The sequence below is a fragment of the Dipodomys ordii genome, unplaced genomic scaffold, assembly GCF_000151885.1.
Source record: "Dipodomys ordii isolate 6190 unplaced genomic scaffold, Dord_2.0 Scaffold28, whole genome shotgun sequence".
In the NCBI taxonomy this organism is placed as follows: domain Eukaryota; kingdom Metazoa; phylum Chordata; class Mammalia; order Rodentia; family Heteromyidae; genus Dipodomys; species Dipodomys ordii.
The window spans coordinates 12,121,524-12,137,052 of record NW_012267244.1 but is presented as its reverse complement, the minus strand read 5'-3'; the positions used below and the strand labels follow the sequence as shown (position 1 = coordinate 12,137,052).

Here is a 15,529-nt window from a genome sequence, read left to right as displayed (position 1 = left end):
TTCTTTTACTCTTGAAGTCTAGAATTTTTCTTATTTTTAAAAATGGTCCTGATCTTAAAAATTAATTTTCTTTGTGATACTAAATATATTGCATACCTTTGAGTATTTTAGAATAGTGTTAAGCCTTATTTGTTGCTATATGTAGCATGTAGCAGAATTGAAGTTTGTTTTAGCCAGAAATAAGATTTTTTTTTTTTTTTTTGGTCAATCTTGGGGCCTGAACTCTGGGCCTGGGCAAGTCCCTCAGCTCTTTAGCTCAAGGCTAGTGGTCTACCACTTGAGCCCCAGCTCCACTTCTGGCTTTTTCTGCTTATGTGGTACTGAGGAATTGAATCCAGGTCCTCATGTGTGCAAGGCAAGCGCTCTACCACTGAGCCACCTTCCCAGCCTTTTTTTATCCTTTGTAGTGTTGAAGATTGATCCAAGGCCTCTACTATGCTAGGCAGGTGCTCTATAACAGCTACACCTCCAGGTTTTGCCAATACATTCTTGCTTAATGGATGTCTCCTAGTTATCCATGTGAAAATTTTTTCCATAACATTTGAATTAATATTTCCTTCTTTCTTTGGCAGATGCAGAAAAAATTTGGCCTCCGTGTATTAGAGTAATTGTTATTAGATCACCAGTGTTGCAGACAGGATCACTTTTTATCATTACAGCTGTAAACCCTGCTACAATTGGAAGGTAAAAATGGCTAATTTTGTTATGTCATTCTTTTACTTCTGAAGGGTTTGATGGAGGAGCATGTATTGTGTATCAAGCCCTGTTCTATGTGTTATCAGTATAAAAAGTACTAGGGCAAAATTTCCACCCAAAGAAAGCACAACTGGAAGAGAAAAAAAGATACGAGCAAATAATTGGAAATGTAGTAGAGTGGAAAGGACAGTATATCACCAGGAGACCTGTGATAGACTTGTATTTTAATATCCATCCTAAAAAATGTATTTATCATGTTGCTCTCTAACTGTTGTGTCTGTATATGTTTTGCAATTCTGAAGACTAAACTTTACTTAACTCTTCAGAGAAAAAGATATGGAGCATACTCTCCGAATCCCTGAAGTGGGTGTCAGTAAGGTAAGATCTTTGATTTCTCAAGTATTGCTCTCTATGCAAAACAGGTCATTCCATTAAGAGCAAAAATAAAATATGGGCCTGGTGGCACAAGTCTGTAATTCCAGCACCTGCAAAGTGGAGTCAGAATGATCTTGAGTTGTGTCTAATTTGTGCTACATAGTGAGATTACCATTTTGTTTTTACTTAATGGAGTATAAGTGAACCTAAAAAAGACTTTATGTGATTTTTGTCTATTTGGAATGAAATTTACTTTTCATTATTAGTGTGAAGGTCTAGTTTGTATCACTTTTCTGGAACTCATTTGAAGGAGGAAATCCTTATCTTAACTCAAACCAAATTATCTGCCTATTTTACTTTATTATGACCTTTGATTATCTTGCCTCCAAAGGAAGCCCAATGTGTAACTTAAGTAGTAAATTCTTTAGTGCTAGCATTCTACCACTTGATTCACAGCACCACTTCCAGCTTTTTCTGTTTTTGTGGTACTGAGGAATAAAACCCAGGGCTTCATGCATGCTAGGCAAGCACTCTACCACTAAGCCATATTCCCAGCCTAGTTTTTGTTTTCTTAGACTAATGTCCACTGAAGGAGTAGATATTTTGTTGGAAAAAATCAGCTTAACAGCATATATAACACATATCCAGATAGGTGGTAAATGCTTTTGCAAAAAAAAAAAATTCAGATTTAATCATTAGATATAAGGCTTTCTGAGTTTAAAATAAAATAAGCTATATGTTGGTGGCTTATACTTTATATAATGTTAACTACTCAGGAGGCTGAGATGTGAGGATTGTAGTTCAGAGCCAGCCTAGGCAGGAAAGTCCATGAGACTCTTCAGTTAACCAACAGAAAGCCAGAAGTGGCACTGTGGCACAAGTGGTAAACTGTTGTCCTTAAGAGTGTGAGGCTCTGTATTCAAGCTCCAGTACTGGCACTAGGTAGATAGAGATAAAAGGCACAACAGAACAGCAACAATTCCTGTGACAAAATACATCTCCTTTATGTTTAAAAAGTTTGTTCAGATTCAGTTTCTGAATGCCTGTTGTGACACCAGTAGACAAGTGAACATAAAATGAGTAAGCAGCTCACAGTAAAGCAATACCACAAAGCCAATCTACGAAATATAATGGACCAGGATGTCAGTTTTCATTGAACATGTGTACTAAATATGACTCTTTTAGGAAGCATAATTTAGAACAGCTTGTTTGAATAGGGTTTGGCAGTGTGAAAGACTTGATACAGTTATTCCAAACCTCCAAGCTAATAAAAAGTAATACAAAGAACAAAAAAAGGGTTGGAAAAAAAAGGCATGGCTTTATTAGTATAGTGCTAGCCAATGAGCCAAAAAGCATCAAGTACCAAGTTTGAGTCCCAGTCTCAGACCTAAAAAAAAAAGATCATAAAGGTTTTCTGTAGTAATAAGAAAAATACAAATTAAAAATGCACCAGTAAGACTTTCATCTCATATCTGCTGTGATAATAAAACTTTAAAATTCTGGCTCTGTGCAACAAGAACTCAGACTGTTGGTGCAAATAAATTTGGGAAGCAATCTGGAAGTTTAAGATTTGCATAATATATGATTTATCATTTCCATTCCTAGGTGTTTACCCTAGGAAAATATTTGTATACAGTGGAAATCCACATATATATAATATATATATATATACATATACATACACACACACATATATATATGTGAAGACTCAAAGCAGTTTTTTAAAAAAATAATAAAACCTGAGAAACCTGGATGTTCAGTTTAGAAAAATAGATGGCTTGTTTACCCATACAATGGGCTATTGTTCAGCAAACTGAGTGAAGTACTATTGTACCCAACAAATGGGTGAATCTCATGATACACTGTTAAGATATAGTGACAACATCTTTGGAACAATCTGTTCTGAGTATTGAAGATCTGGAAAACTCTGAGAAGTTGTCCTTGGTAATTTCAGGTCACCTTTAATATTAAGAATTTTTAATAAGCCTTGGCAAAAATGTAAGACCTTACCTGAAAAATAGCAAAGCAAAAATGTTGGGAGCATAGCTCAAGTGGTACAATACCTGCCTAACATGCACCAGGCCCTAAGTTCAAGCCAAAAAATAAATACACATAAAGAATTGGGAAGTGTGGCTCAGATGAACAACATCCTCAGTTTAGTCCCCAGTACTACAAAACATTTTCTTGCTATGGACAATTAACTTTATAGTTGAAAAAATGTCAATTGTACTAGAGTTTAAACCATTTAAGAAATGGGAAAACACAATATGTATTAAATTATTGTCATTTGAATTATGAGACTAAAGTCCACCTCACTATCATAGAAAATGTTATCTGTGGTTTAGAAAAAATATATACTTTATATTGCTTGATTTTTCTAAGTTTCACGCAGAAGTTTATTTCGACCATGACTTACAAAGTTATGTCCTTGTGGATCAAGGCAGTCAAAATGGCACAATTGTTAATGGAAAACAGATTATTCAGGTAGGTGAATATATATTAATTTCCTGTACTTTGTTATTAAAACTAACTGATTTTTTGTTTGTTTGTTTGGTTTCAGTCCTGGGGCTTAAACTCAGGGTCTGGGTGCTGTCCCTGAGCTTTTTTGATAAAGGGTAGTGCTCTACCACCTTGAGCCACAATTCCACTCTGGCTTTTTGGTATATTTGGAGATAAATGCCTTACAAACTTTCCTGTCTAGACTGGCTTTGAACCACAATTCTCAGATCTCACTCTCATGAGTAGTTAGGATTACAGGTATGAGCCATTAGTGCCTGGCTTAACTAAACTGACTTTTTTATGCCATAGTTAGTATACCATTTGGTTCAGATCAGAGTTCAAGCTCAAATGTGTTATTTGGCATTTTCAGAAATGGGTAGAAAAAGTATATAATCAGAGGATACTTGGCTGTTGGCTTTTGACTTATAATTGCTTGGCAAGTGCTTTACCACTTAATCCACTCCTGGCCTTTTTGCTTTATTGTTCATATAAAGTCTTAGGGCATTATGGATTTTTCTACCTATGCCTCCCATGTATCTGCTATTATAGGCATGAGCCAATCATCATATCTGGTCTATTTGTTGAGTCTCACTATCATTTTGCCTTTACTGAACCCTGATCCTCCCAATTTCTGCCTCTCCTGTCTCAACCAGTAGTTGGGTGTGGTTCATTCTGCTACAGTAAACATAAATACAAAGATGGCAGTGCAGGCTGACTGAGGCAAAAATGCCAGATCCTATCCCCAAAATGAAGCAAACAGGACAGGAAATACTTGCCTAGCACATGCGAAGCTCTGAGTTATAACCCCTAGTACCATCCAAAAAAAAAAAAGGAATAAAATTGAATTATGAAGAGGAAAAAAGAATAATGTAATATACTTATCCCTTTCTCTTAACATTTCATCTTTTTTGGGGTCGTGGGCCTTGAACTCGGCTTGGGCACTGTCAGCTCAAGGCGAGGGCTCTACTGCTTGAGTCACAGCGCCACTTCTGGTTTTCTAGTGGTTTATTGGAGATAAGAATCTCATGGACTTTCCTGCCTTTCCTGCCCGGGCTGGCTTTGAACTGCAATCCTCAGATGTCAGCCTCCTGAGTAGCTAGGATTATAGGCGTGAGCCACTGGCAGTTGGCTACATTTCATCTTTTGACTGATGGTTTTGTTTGGTAGTACATCAAAGTTTAGAGTTGAGTGTTCTTGGGTTGTGTGCAGAGATAAGGAGATTAATGGAGCTTGATAGAGATGTGAGGACGATCTGGCTGCGACATCTGTCACCCCATTGATCGCCAGGGTTGATTTGGCTGATCTGGCTGGCTAGGCGGGTGTCCCCTTCCTCCCTCACCGCTCCATGTGCGTCCCTCCCGAAGCTGCGCGCTCGGTCGAAGAGGACGACCATCCCCGATAGAGGAGGACCGGTCTTCGGTCAAGGGTATACGAGTAGCTGCGCTCCCCTGCTAGAACCTCCAAACAAGCTCTCAAGAATTTTATATATATGTATATTTTAAATGATGGTGGGGTTTGAACCTAGGCCCTTGTACATGCTAATAAATGTGAACTGTACACCTGACAGCATCCCTTACCCCTATGTGTCATCCATCAAGTTGAAGTGTGAGCATCTGTGTCTATTTACTAAGAATCATTTCAAATGCTTATTATAATTAGATATTACTGATAGTAGACATAAAGTAGCCATGTGTGACTGTTGTGGGTTTTGAAATTTTTCTTCTCTAGCCCAAAACAAAATCTGATCCTTACGTACTTGAACATGGAGATGAAGTGAAAATCGGAGAAACCGTACTTTCCTTCCATATCCACCCTGGCAGCGAGACCTGTGACGGCTGTGAGCCAGGGCAGGTTAGAGCTCACCTTCGCCTTGATAAGAAAGATGAGTCTTTTGGTATGTGGAATATATTGTTCAATATGGATATGACTCATACCTTTTCAGAATATTAATTTGCTAAGTGTGCTCATAATGTGTCAGTTAATAGCTTCATATTGATAGAGATACATAAAGTTCTTAGCTTTATTCATGGTTGACATAGTAATGGGTGTATTATAGAGAATATTCTCACAAGACTAAAACATAGGCTGGGAAGGTGGCTCAGTGGTAGAGTGCTTGCCTTGCATGCCTGAGGCCCTGGGTTCGATTCCTCAGCACCACATAAGCAAAAACAAAAAAGCCGGAAGTGGCGTTGTGGCTTAAGTGGTAGAGCACTAGCCTTGAGCTGAAGAGCTGAGGGACAGTGCCCAGGCCCAGAGGTCAGGCCCCACGACCGGACCCCCCCCAAAAAAAAAAGACTAAAACATACATTATATTTAGAATTCTAGTGTAGCTTAATAGACTAGGTTTGTAGTTGACTTTTATGTGATAATTTGGCTAAGTGATAATGTGACAGAGACTGCTTTCTGACTAGAGAAAAGATACTGTTGAGCTGTTTTTGATGATTTGGTGTCTGCTAAATGACCTTTTGATATCAAATGTGCTTGAAAATTGTTAATTAGAAGTTGTGTTTGTCATGGTAGGGGTTGAGTATAGGGCTTGGGATGCACTCTGCCACTAAGCTACACCCTCTGCTGTAAGAGAATAGATGTTAAATTTTCATCATGCAAAAGAATGATAAATGAGGCTCCAGTGGCCTGAAATTTAAGCTACTCTAGAGACTGAGATCTGAGGATCTTGAAATCAGCATGGGCAAGAAAGTCTATAATTAACTAGCAAAAAACTGGAAGTGGAGCTGTACTCAAGAGGTAGAGTGCCTGCCTTGGGCACCAAAGCATAAGAATAACATACATGTGCTGAGTTCAAGATAAATGTGAGAGGTGTAATGTAGGTGTTAATTATCTTGATTCAACCATTCCACTGTTTGTGTGTGTGTGTGTGTGTATGTGTATACATACACAGGATGTTACAGTTATACAATTGTGTTGTAATTTTATTATAGTAATTATGAATATTGATATAAATGTTATCCAGTATATATAATTTTTGTCTAACCTACAACTAATATAATTATAATTATATACTATAAGCAACACTATATATATACATATATGTAATTTTTAAAGAAATTACAAATAAAATTGCTTTTTTTTTTGAGGTACTAGAGATTGAACTTAGGGCTTCTTATATGCAAAATACTTGGTATACACCTGAGCTACACACCGAGTTCTTTGTCCTATAATATCAACATAGGAAACGGGTCAGGGCATTAAAGGTTATTGGTGATATATCTTCTTTGTTGGTAGTATTAGTATATTGTCTGTATATTCTTTTTATTGTATTTTTTATTTTTTGCCATTCCTGGGGCTTAAACTCAGGGCCTGGGCACTGTTCCTGAGCTTGTTTTGCTCAAGGTAAGCACTCTGCCACTAAACCACATTCCCAGACCATATTCTAATTTTTTAATAGCACTCTAAGGTATTACCAGTGTATTTGGTTCACTCAACTGAAAATTTAAAATAAGATACTTTGAACTAGCAAGAGGCACTCTTTTTAAAATTATTCCATAGCTGGCTGCCGGTGGCTCACACCTATAATCCTAGCCACTCAAGAGGCTGAGATCTGAGGATCGCGGTTCAGAGCCAGCCAGGCAGGAAAGTCTGTGACTTTATCTCCAACCACCAGAAAACTGGAAGTGGCACTGTGGCTCAAGTCGTAGAATGCTCACCTTGAGCTGAAGAGCTCAGCGCTCAGGCTCAGAGTTCAAGCCCCACGACCAAAAAAAAACATAATTCAAGTTTTTCCTATAAACATGAAGTATGCATGCTTATTTCTTTTCTGGTACTAATTTGAAAATGAATACATCGTATTATAGTATATAACAATTGTTGAGTTCTGTGATGTTTATTTTTATTTTGTGCATACCAACAATTTCTTTGGAAAATTTGCTATTTCACATTTGGTATTCTATTCCAATAATCTTAATGAAAATTTAAGATGTATGTTGTTCAATTGTTTCTGTTTCTTTTTTTTTTTCAGTGCTAGTCCTGTGGCTTGAATTCAGGCCGTAGGCAATGTCCTTGAGCTTTTGAGCTCAACACTAGCAGTTTACCACTTGAGCTACAGCTCCACTTCCAGCTTTTTTATTTCTTGGAGCTAGAGTCTCACAGACTTTACTGTGCAGGCTGACTTAGAACTGAGATCCTTAGATGTCAGCTTCCTGCATAGTTAGGATTACAGGCACGAGCCACCAGTGCCTGGCTTCTATGTCTTTTATCTTCATATTACTGATTTTTGTCTTTCCTTCAAAGTAGTGTTAGTTGTCAGATACTGTGGAAATGACAATACTTTCTACAATCTGTCAGATTCAGTGGAATACTTTTATCTAAACCCAGTTTTTCCTTTTAGTTGGCCCAGCATTAAGTAAAGAGGAAAAAGAATTAGAAAGAAGAAAAGAATTAAAAAAAATACGAGTAAAATATGGTTTGCAGGTAAGGATGTGTTAAGTATTACTTCATGCATTGAATTGTGTATCTTATTTTTAATTAAAATGTCTCCAGATACGCTGGGTACATTATATATAATAAAGGACTATTTACTGTGATTTTGAGATTTATGTAATTTCTATTCTGGTATTGATGTAATATACTAACTAGGTTGATGTAGAAAATTATAATAGCTTATATTTGAGTTGACATTCTGAGCTTCAAAATACTTGCATTAAGGTACTGTAGGGGCTGAGAATGTGGCTCAGTGGTAGAGTGCTTACCTAGCATACATGAAGACCTGGGTTCAATTACTCAGTACCACATACACAGAAAAAGCTGGAAGTGGTGCTGTAGCTCAAGTGGTAGAGTGCTAGCCTTGTGCAAAAGAGGATTAAGGACAGTGTCCAAGCCCTGAGTTCAAGACCCAGGACTGGAAAAAAAAAAGGATATTACAGAAGATTAATTCTGATTTCAAGACTTAAAGTAAACTATAGTGGTCAATCACTGTCATGATTAAGACAATATTGTATGTATTATGTATTGTATGAATCCATACAATATAGTATATATAACTTAATTTTCCACAGATGTATAAGGACAGACTGATGGAGAAAATTGTTTTGTTCTTTTTCAACAAATGATGCCAGAATAATTGGATGGCCTTATGTCAAAGAAGGAAAAGCAAAACAACAAAAAAGACCTGAAAATATATCATGTGTGTACATATAAAATGTAAAGTTAGCTGGGCACTTGTGGCTTATCCCTGTAATCCTAGCTACTCAAGAGGCTGAGATCTGAGGATGGTGGTTCAAAGCCAGCCTGGGCAAGAAAAGCCATTAAATTCTTCCAAATTCTTTTTTTTTTGGGTCTGGTTGTGGGACCTGAACTCTGGGCCTGAGCGCTGTTCCTCAGCTCTTCAGCTCAAAGTTCTACCACTTGAGCCACAGCACCACTTCCGGCTTTTTCTTTTTGCTTATGTGGTGCTGAGGAATCGAACCCAGGGCCTCAGGCATGCAAGGCAAGTGCTCTACCACTGAGCCAACTTCCCAGCCCCAAATTCTTCCAAATTCTTATCTCAAAGTGGTAGAATGTTAGCCTTGAGCAAAACTTCTCAGGAACAGTGCCCAGGCCCAGAGTACAAGCCCCATAACTGACAAACAAAAACAGCACACAAAATAAACTGCTCTTCCAAAAATACTGCTAAGACATTGAAAAGACAAGCTATAAACTAGGAAAAACACTTGCCACTTACATCTCTGATAAGACTAGAATACATATTTTTTAACTCCAAACTCAGTAATAAGAAAACAGCTTAATTAAAAATAGACTGTCTTGCAAATGGTGAGTACTTGTAGTCCCTCATAGTTTGAGGCTGAGACAGGAGGATTGTTTGAGCAACAACATTAGATGTAGTCTCCAAAAACAGTAACAAAATAAGGCAAGAGTTCTGAACCAACACTTTCCCAAAGAAGATGGCAAGTAAAATACCTGAAAGGATGTTTGATATTACTAGTCTTTAAAGAAATGTGAATTTAAACCAAGTGAATCTGGTGCTAGTGGTTTATACCTTTAATCCTGCTGCTCAGGAGATTGAGGCTCTTGGTTCGAAACCAGCAGGAAAGCCCATGAGACTTTTATCTCCAGTTAAGTAACCAAAAAAGCCCTAAGTGGAGCTGTGGCTCTAGTGCTAGAGTGCTAGCCTTTAGCATAAAAGCTCAGGAACTGTGTCCAGGTCTTGAGTACGTACATGTACACACGTATACACGTACACACGTACACACACACACACACACACACACAGATAGCCTGTTAGAATGGGTCTTGAGTACACACACACACTGAGATAGTCTGTTAGAATGGCCTATAAACTGAATATATCAAATGTTGGAAAAGATGTATACGTATTGGAACTCATACACTGCTAGTGTTAATGTAAAATGGTATAGTTGCTTTGGAAAAACTTGATAGTTTTTAAAAAATGAAAGGTCACAATATTAAAAAAAAAGGTTAGAGAGAGTTAATGGTATAATTCAGTGTCCTAATGTGTGTGTGCCTACTAGATGAAGCCCTGGTTTTGATCCTCCTGCAAAGAAAAAGGAGAAAAAGTTAAAGGTACACTTACATGATTCAGTCATTGCACTCAAGTTATTTACCCAAGAGAAAGGTAAGTATATTTTGACACAAAGACTAGCAAACAAATCATCACACCACTTTTGTTTGTAATAACCCCAGAGTGGAAAGCTAATGTCCAAATTAGGTAAACAAACCATATTATCTGTGGTATAATGGTGAAATATTATTTAGCAATAAAAGCAAGAGCTTTTGATACAGGCTCCAACCCAGATGAATCTCAAAATTAATTATGAATGACTAAAAGTGAAAGACAACAGACAAAATGAATATACCTAACAGTATGCCACCACCTGTGAACTGTGCTGGTTTTCACCCTGAGTGCATTGAGACAGAACACTCCCACAAATTAGGTATTGCATTAATCTTATATATGAAATTGTATTTAAGTAAAAAGCTTCTATTGTCACAAGGTGAACCATTGCCTTATTTTTATTTTTTATTTTTTTATTTGCCAGTTGTAGGGCTTGAACTGTGGGCCTGGGTGCTGTCCCTCAGCTCTTCAGCTCAAGGCTAGCACTCTACCACTTGAGCCACAGCACCACTTCTGGCTTTTTTCTGCTTATGTGGTGCTGAGGAATTGAACTCAGGGCCTCATGCATGCAGGGCAAGCACTCTACCATTGAGCACCTTCCCAGCTCCTGCCTTCAATAAACTTCAATCAACTATTGAACTAAATGTTTCCCTTCCATGAAATAATATCAAACTTGTGCTTCATTTGACAATAAAACACATAACATTGTTAAAATGCAGTGTTTCATTCTGTCATCTTACCATTTATGTATATGTATAGTACAACTTAATATAAAATTTCAAAAAGGATAGAATGTAAATTACATATTTAATAGCATAGTTGTCATTGTGTCATAGCTTGTTTTTATTTCATGTTTGTAGAGTTCACATGGAACCATATTTACTAAGTAAGGCAAATGCACAGCAGTTACCTTTATTCATTTCCTTTTCATCTTTTTTATTTGTGTTTATTAAGAACATAGACTATGAAGATGAAAAGGCCTTGAAGAATCCAAAATATAAAGACAGGGCTGGAAAACGCCGGGAGCAGGTGGGAAGTGAAGGGACTTTCCATAGAGATGATGCACCAGCATCTGTTCATTCGTGAGTATGGAGTGGTATTGGCTTGGGACATTCTTTGTTCTGTAGTTCCATGCATAGTATAGTCTGACTTACCAGTCAGTGCGAGGATATTTTCAAACAAGATGGAAGCACTAAATGTATTCTAATATGAGCATCCCATTATACATGTGCACCCATTATATGCATGACTGTCTTTCCTGATATTTGTATGGACTATACTCTCATGTATCTAGAAGCCTGGATTAGTAAGAAATTGGTATTTTGTAATTATTTTAACACTCAAACACTTGTTTTTATTTACTCTGAAATTCTATTTTACTTATTTTCTTTGACTTTTCTCAGTAAAATAAGCTTTGATAAAAATGAAAAAATGGTGTTGAGGTTTGTAATGAAAACATTTATGCATTAAATCATATTAGCTCTTATTATTTTCATCCTAGAGTTCTTTAAGTTAAACATTTTTTAATTTAAATCAGTCAGAAATGGTAGTTAAACATTTTGATTGTTTTTTCAAATCTGTAAGGTGTGTTACTTAGGAAAGTTTTATAATTACATAGTGGGGGTGTGTGTGTGTGTAAGTTTTATAGTGTGTGTGTGTGTGTGTGTGTGTGTGTGTGTGTGTGTGTGTGTGTGTCCGTCCCCTGGGGCTTGAACTCAAGGCCTGGGTGCTATCCCTGAGTGTTTTTGCACTCTACCATTTGAACCCAGCTCCACTTCTGGGTTTTTACTGGTTAATTGGAGATCAGAGTTTAACAGAATTTCTTGCCCCAGCTGGCTTTGAACTGATTTTCAGATCTCATCTTCCTGAGTAGCTAGGATTATCGGATTGAGCCACCAAAAGAATGGTTATATTGATTATTTTGGAGAGAGGCTCTTTTTTATTCCCAGACCAACCTGGGCTTCAGTCCTTCTTGTGCTTCCCTGTGTTAATGGAGAAGATAGGTACACCCTGCTGTGTTCAGCCATTATGCTTTCTCTTAACCAGGATAGCAGATGCAGGGCACCAAGCCCAGTTATTGGATGAGACAGACTTTTTTAAAGCGAGATCTCAGACCTCAAACTATCTACTTACACAGTATTCCACATAGCTAGGACATAGGCACATGACTCCATTCTCTGCTTATTGATTGTGATGGTATCTTGCCAACTCTGCCTGGGCTGCCCTTGAACCTAATACTCATAGTCTCTGCTTCACAGAGTATCTGGGATTACAGTCATGAGCCATAATAGCTGGCTCATTTTTTTTTTTTTTTTTGCCGTGCAAGTTATTTTCCCTCAAGGCCTTATAGTTATGCACTTCAGCCCTTTAAATATTTTTTATTGCTGGTGAGCATGAAGAGTAACCACAGCTCCACTTTTTTTTTTTTTGGTGGTGGTGGTGGTGATCATTTTTTGAATAGTTTATTGGAAATAAGAGTCACAGATTCCTGCCTTGGCTGGCTTCAAACTGCCATCCTGTGATCTCAGCCTCCTGAGTAGCTAGGATTACAGGCACGATTTGAAGCCAGCCTGGGCAGGAAAGTCTGTGAGACTTTCTTTTTTGGTCTGGTCATGGGGCCTGAACTCTGGGCCTGGGCACTGTCCCTCAGCTCTTCAGCTCAAAGTTCTACCACTTGAGCCACAGTGCCACTTCTGGCTTTTTTCTTTTTGCTTAGTGGTGCTGAGGAATCAAACCCAGGGCCTCAGGCATGCAAGACAAGCGCTCTACCACTGAGCCACCTTCCCAGCCCCCTGTGAGACTCTTTATCTCCAATAAACCTCCCCTGCCCCCCCAAAAATAAACATCTCTGTGGCCCAAGTGGTAGTGCCACCCATGAAAAAGCTAAGGGACAGCACCCAGGTCCCTGAGTGAAAAACCTAGTATGGCAGGCATCGCGTACACACATAATTGCTAGTAGATTTACTGCAAGAATGGTCTTGTGCATGTCATTTGCCATACATACTTTCTGCTAAGAAAAGAATATGTTTAGGAGTAGACTATGTATTCAACTTTATTAACGCTATATACTTTTTCTATAGTAGTTGTAGCAATTATTTTTACTCATGAAGTATGTGGCCTAAATATCTTGTTATAAATCAGTTATTTTAATTTTTCTTAAAGAGAAATTACTGATAGTAACAAAGGTCGGAAGATGTTGGAGAAGATGGGTTGGAAGAAAGGAGAGGGCCTTGGAAAGGATGGTGGAGGAATGAAAACTCCGGTATGACTTGTATTTTTTTTAATTCATTATTTTCTTACTATGTATGATAATGTACCAGGCAGGCATTGTGAAAGTAGTAGGGGTATATTGTCAAGCAAGAGCAGACACAGTTACTGTCTATATAGCTTTTGAAGTTAATAAGTGTGCTTTTTTGTTTTAGGAAAGCTTCTTAAACTTTTTTTTCCTACAACAAGTTTGGGTTCTTAAATGTTACTTCCTGAGCCAGAGGTTCTGTATTGTGTTATCTTTTAGGTGTGTAGGGTTTTTGTCTTGGGGTGCTGGGAATTTACCCAGTGCCTTGATCACCTAGGCATGTGCTGACTACTGAGCTCCATCCAATCCCTTACAGGTATTTTTATTAGCATCCTTGTTGAACATTGCAGGAACAGTTAGGTTCAAGGAACAGTTAGGTTCAAGAATCGGAGCTGGAAACCCAGGCACTGGTGGCTCACCCCTGTAATCCTAGCTACTCAGGAGGCTGAGGTCTGAGGATTGTCAATCTGAGGATTGCTAGCCCAGGCAGGACAGTCCGTGAGACTCTTATCTCCAATTAACCACCAGAAAACCGAAACTGGTGCTGTGCCTTAAGTGGTAAAGTGCTAGCTTTGAGCTGAAACGCTCAGGGATAGCGCCCAGGCTCAGAGTTCAAGCCCCACGACCAACATTAAAAAAAAAAAAAATCAGAGCGTGCAGCTTGCAATATAGAGAATAGTTTCTGGAAACCAATACAATGATTTAGGTCTATACTCCACAGCTCATAGGATGTTCCGTCATATTCCATGAGAAACCTAATAGAGCATTCCAACCCAAGAAATTTCATTGCAGTGACTTCGTACCTAAAGAAATAGATCAGTGTAAGTATAATACCAGTTTTGTTATTCTCATTGAGGCAAGATGGAAGGAACCCATGTTTTCTATAGGTTAGAATATATATGTGGTCTTTTGTGTCTTTAGGACAAGTTTAAACTTCTGTTTTTAATATATGAAAATGAGATTGATAAGGACTGTTTTCAACAATGTGCCAAAGATAAAGTCCATGAACATGGTGCCTTTCATAAAACACTCTCAGTAAGATTCTCTCCTTGTTGTATAAAGAGTTAGTTGTGTTTAGTGACTGGAAAGACAACGTAGAGAATTGTGTTTAAACTTCATGGAAAATGAGATGCATATCTTTAGTTCATTTGATGGGGTTTTTCCTGTACATTGGTATTTAAGAAGTTGAAGAAATAATAGGTAAGTAATAATTTGGACACGACAAACTTCATTGTGCTAAAATTCTAAAGTAACTTTTCTGCTCCATATTTGGTAACAGATCCAGCTTCAGCTTCGGCGAACACATGCGGGCTTGGGGACAGGCAAACCATCTTCAATTGATGATGTTCATCCTCTCCAAAACAAGAACAAAAAAAACTGGGACAAAGCTCGAGAACGGTTTGCTGAAAATTTCCCAGAAACTAAACCACCAAAAGATGCAACAGGGAACATGCCTTGGGTAAAAGGAACTGTGGAATGAAGGTTTATCATGGAGTATAGTTCACACCTTTAAAAAGTTTGGAAATTTCTATTGCAAAAACTTTTCTCCCCAGGAGTCAGAGAGATGAGGAAATGTATTACAGTTAACCTCTCATGATTCAGAAATTTATAATAAAGTATGGTTTGCAGCTTTTAGAAACTCTATTTTTTATTTTGTTTTAAATTTTACTTTCTTTTTTTGTGCTAGTGTGGAGCTTGAGCTCAGGGCCTCATGCTATCACTTTGGTTTTCATTTAAGGCTGGTGCTTTTCCACTTGAGTCACACCTCCATTTCTTTTTTCTCCAGAAAAGAGTCTCTTGGGCATTTCTTCCCAAGGCTGGCTTCAACTATAATTCTCAGATCTCAGCCTTCTGATAACCTAGGAGGTGAGTAGCTCACAGGGGTGCCCAGAAAAAACTTTTTAAAATTAATATGAACTGAAGAAGTTATTCACTGAGTAGACTGAAGTTCACAGGGCATGGTGGAGTTGGTCAAACATTATTTTACCTTGTTATTTACAACACTCTAGACAAATTAGCTATTCAGCAAACTTCCTATAACCACTAAAGACTTAAATGTATGTTTGTCTTTGTCT

The 15,529-nt window shown here is 37.9% G+C and overlaps 1 protein-coding gene across 1 annotated transcript in view; it reads left to right on the top strand.

Annotated features, from left to right (window-relative positions):
- The window catches only part of Aggf1 (angiogenic factor with G patch and FHA domains 1), a 30,366-nt gene extending 15,209 nt beyond the window's left edge, over positions 1-15,157 (top strand). The window contains exons 7-14 of the mRNA XM_013015803.1: positions 573-684; positions 1,023-1,074; positions 3,454-3,555; positions 5,299-5,464; positions 7,916-7,998; positions 11,114-11,241; positions 13,322-13,421; positions 14,734-15,157. Of these exons, the coding sequence (XP_012871257.1) occupies positions 573-684; positions 1,023-1,074; positions 3,454-3,555; positions 5,299-5,464; positions 7,916-7,998; positions 11,114-11,241; positions 13,322-13,421; positions 14,734-14,934 (944 nt within the window). The 3' untranslated portion in view covers positions 14,935-15,157. The remainder of the gene's footprint in view (positions 1-572; positions 685-1,022; positions 1,075-3,453; positions 3,556-5,298; positions 5,465-7,915; positions 7,999-11,113; positions 11,242-13,321; positions 13,422-14,733) is intronic.
- The last annotated feature ends 372 nt before the right edge of the window (positions 15,158-15,529 follow it).